This window comes from Cebus imitator, unplaced genomic scaffold (assembly GCF_001604975.1).
Source record: "Cebus imitator isolate Cc_AM_T3 unplaced genomic scaffold, Cebus_imitator-1.0 Scaffold444, whole genome shotgun sequence".
Taxonomy (NCBI): Eukaryota; Metazoa; Chordata; class Mammalia; order Primates; family Cebidae; genus Cebus; species Cebus imitator.
Genome location: NW_016107759.1, coordinates 424,918 through 428,354, shown reverse-complemented (window position 1 = coordinate 428,354; position 3,437 = coordinate 424,918). Strand labels below are relative to the sequence as shown.

Sequence of the window (3,437 nt, the reverse complement as noted above, 5' to 3'; positions counted from 1 at the left end):
GGCGGGAGCCGGGGCAGGGGCAGGGGCTGGGGTGGGGCGGGAGAGCGGGGGGCCCGGGCCGGGCTGTGGATGAGTGTGAGCCCCCACCTTCCTCCAGGCGCGATGCCCCTGCACAAGTACCCCGTGGGGCTCTGGAAGCGGCTGCAGCTGCGGGAGGGCATCTGTGCCCGCCTGCCCAAGCACTTCCTGCGCTCCCTGGAGGAGGAGCGGACGCCCACTCCCGTGCACTACAGGCCCCATGGAGCCAAGTTCAAGATCAACCCCAAGAACGGGCAGCGGGAGCGTGTGGAAGACGTGCCCATACCCATCTACTTTCCCCGCGAGTCCCAGCGGGGGCTGTGGGGCGGCGAGGGCTGGATCGTAGGACAAAGATACACCAACAACGACAAGGTGGGTTAGCAGGCGGGCTTCAGGGGCTCCCCCGGGGCTCGGCTGCGCCGGTGCTGTGCAGGCCACCGGGGGTGCCTGGAGAGACGCCATGGGTCCCGGGGGCTACGGCCTGGCGGAGACGGGGCTCTGGCAAAGGAGCACGCTGAGAGTGAAGACCCGCAGTTTGGCAAACAGCACTGGTAAAGCAGGGTGAGGTGGGGTGATCCAGGCTGGGGGAGCAGCCAGAGGCCCTGGGGAGTCCCATAAAGTTAGGATGGGGAGGAGGCCTGTGTGTGGAGCAGAACAGGTAGGGGAGGCGAGGCTGGGGGTCGGCCGCCTGCCCCCTAAACTCTCCTGGGATGCCCGTGCGGCCGTCCGGCTCCTAATCTGTAGTTGGATGAGGATGTGAGGGTCGGAGTCCTCTGGAGGGCAGAGCTTCGAGGCTGCTCTGGTGGTCTTCCTGGTGGGACCATTGAAGCCTCTGGGGAGACTTGTGTCACCTCCAGCTTGGAAAGGGAGGGCCTGTGAACTGTAGGGTTGCACGCATTTCTGAAAGGCAGCAGCAACCATGTGGCAAGGGCAGGAGCAGCCACCTTGCTGGGGGGCAGCTGACCTCTGGGCATGCAGCCAGGTCCAGGGGTCAGGCTAGGGCAACACTGGGCTGGGGGTCCAGCCCACCCAGCTGCAAGTCCCCAGGCTCAGAGCAGTGCTTCTGTGATGGAGTCGCCCAGGGAGGATGAGGGCAGTTCCCCAGGGCCCCCTTGGTCTGTAGAAGCGGGAGCACTCACGGGGGCTGTCGCACCCTCAGCTCTCCAAGAGGGTAAAGAAGGTGTGGAAGCCGCAGCTATTTGATCGAGAGCTGTACAGTGAGATCCTGGACAAGAAGTTCACCGTGACCGTGACCATGCGGACTCTGGACCTCATCGACGAGGCCTACGGGTTCGACTTCTATATCCTCAAGGCAAGCAAGGGGGGGTGTGCCGTGCCAGCCAGTGCATGGCGGGGTCGGGGAAGGGCCAGTCAGATGCAAGGGATCCCCAGGTCAGCATCACACCAGGGCACGCCGGCATCTGCGCAGGAGGGTCACTGGCAAAGCGTGAATGGGGCCACACCCCTTTCTGGGGCGCGCCACTGGGGCTTCCTGCCTGCAGGAGAGGCCGTTGCTCTGTGGGTGTCTGACTTGCCCGTGGGACCTGAGTGAGCAGAGCCGCCTCTCCCTGCTCGCTCTCTCTTGATCCCACCCCCGTGCCCGGGTGCTGGGATGGCCCCCCCGGGCCTTCTCTGGCATGTCCTGACACCACCAGCTGCTAGAGAGGAGCCCAGTCGGTTGGCTGGAAGGGTAGGAGGGCCCTGCCGCTGGCGCCTGGTCCCATGTGAGCCTCCTGCCAGACCCCGAAGGAGGACCTGTGCTCCAAGTTCGGGATGGACCTGAAGCGGGGCATGCTGCTTCGGCTTGCCCGGCAAGACCCCCAGCTGCACCCCGAGGACCCCGAACGGCGGGCCGCCATCTATGACAAGTACAAGGTGAGGGTTTCCGTCCCGCTCCCTGCGCCTGCAGCCTCCTCCCGGCCCTGGGCCTCACCGCGCTTTCCACCGCTGCCTGCCTAGGAATTTGTCATCCCAGAGGAGGAGGCAGAGTGGGTGGGCCTCACGCTGGAAGATGCCATTGAAAAGCAGAGACTTCTGGAGGAGAAGGTGAGAGTGTGAGCACCGTCCGCTGTTGCCCACCCAGGGCCTGGCGTCCGGGGCTGGGGAGTGCTGTTTGGACAGAGCCTGCATGAGGGGCCGCTGCTCTGCAGAGGAGCACGGCCCGCCCCTCCCCTCTGAGTCCCCACCCTCTCCCACCACAGGACCCCAGTAGGAGGGGCAGGATTGCTGCACGGAGGGTTTGGTCGGCCACCAGCATCCAAGGGTCTTCTTCCTTTTTCCCCCTGTTCCCTGGAGTGCTCTGGGGCCTGTGGTGGCTGTCGGGACAGGGAGCCCCTGATGGAGTGGCAGCTGGCTGCCCCCATTCTCTCTCTTTATGACCACAGGGACAGGACAGGGGCAGGTGTGTGCCTCAAGTGTCCCCAGGGGAGGGGGCTCCTCATCTGACAGACAAGGCTCCGCCCTCCAGGGCCTCTCAGGCCCCGGTTCCTCGGGCAGCAGCCGCTGGTCCCGTTCCCGCCAGAACTCCAGCTGCCCTGGGCTTCCATGGTCTCACTGTGAGCCCCTCTCTCCTTCAGGACCCTGTACCCCTGTTCAAAGTCTACGCGGAGGAGCTGATCCAGCGGCTGCAGCGGCAGGCACTGTCAGAGCCGGTGCTCGTGCGGAAGACAGCCAGTGGCCAGTGAGCACACAGCCCCTCCGTGCCTGACCTCCAGGCTCAGCCTTCCTCGCCAGGCCTTTTGCACTGAGGATACAGATTTTGGGGGGCCGTGAGGGCCACCGGTGGGTGGATCCTGCAGCTTCCAGCCCGGGGCCGGCTTGGCAGGGATCCCCGGGAGGCAGTGCTCCTTGTGCCCGTGGGGCCGGGAGCGAGTAAAATCTGGGCCAGGCTGCGCGTGTGCATCTTTGCTTTGAGGACTGGGGTTCTCTTTGGGGATCCTGACCCTGTCACCCCTGCCCCTGCTGCCCGAGACCTCTGATGGGCCATGGGCATTGTATCTGGCTGCCCATCCCCAGCTGAGCCGAAGAGACCGAGGTTCCATTCTGTGTCTTTTTTTTTTTAAGACAGAGTCTCGCTCTGTTGTCCAGGCTGGAATGCAGTGCTGCAATCTCAGCTCTCCGCAACCTCCGGCTCCTGGGTTCAAGCAGTTCTCCTGTCTCAGCCTTCCAAGTAGCTGGGACCACAGGGTCCCACCATCATGCCTGGCTGAATTTTGTATTTTAGTAGAGACGGGATTTCACTATGTTGGCCAAGCTTGTCTGGAACTCCTGACCTCAGGTGATCCACCTGCCGGCCTCCTAAAAGTGCTGGGATGACAGGTTGGAGCCACTGCCCCGGCCCAGTCCTGCGTCTGTCTCTCCTCTGGTAGAGGGTCTGGTGTAGCTGGAGGCATCCGGGGTGTACCGCAGTGACACCCATT

At 64.2% G+C, this 3,437-nt stretch overlaps 1 protein-coding gene across 3 annotated transcripts in view; it reads left to right on the top strand.

Moving 5' to 3' along the window:
- Positions 1 to 2,931, top strand: part of MRPL28 (mitochondrial ribosomal protein L28) — a 3,483-nt gene extending 552 nt beyond the window's left edge. For all 3 annotated transcript variants that reach the window (XM_017510875.2, XM_017510876.2, XM_037732229.1), the window contains exons 2-6: positions 98 to 390; positions 1,178 to 1,330; positions 1,759 to 1,893; positions 1,978 to 2,064; positions 2,595 to 2,931. In XM_017510875.2, coding sequence (XP_017366364.1) covers positions 103 to 390; positions 1,178 to 1,330; positions 1,759 to 1,893; positions 1,978 to 2,064; positions 2,595 to 2,702 — 771 coding nt within the window. In that variant the 5' untranslated portion in view covers positions 98 to 102 and the 3' untranslated portion in view covers positions 2,703 to 2,931. The remainder of the gene's footprint in view (positions 1 to 97; positions 391 to 1,177; positions 1,331 to 1,758; positions 1,894 to 1,977; positions 2,065 to 2,594) is intronic.
- The last annotated feature ends 506 nt before the right edge of the window (positions 2,932 to 3,437 follow it).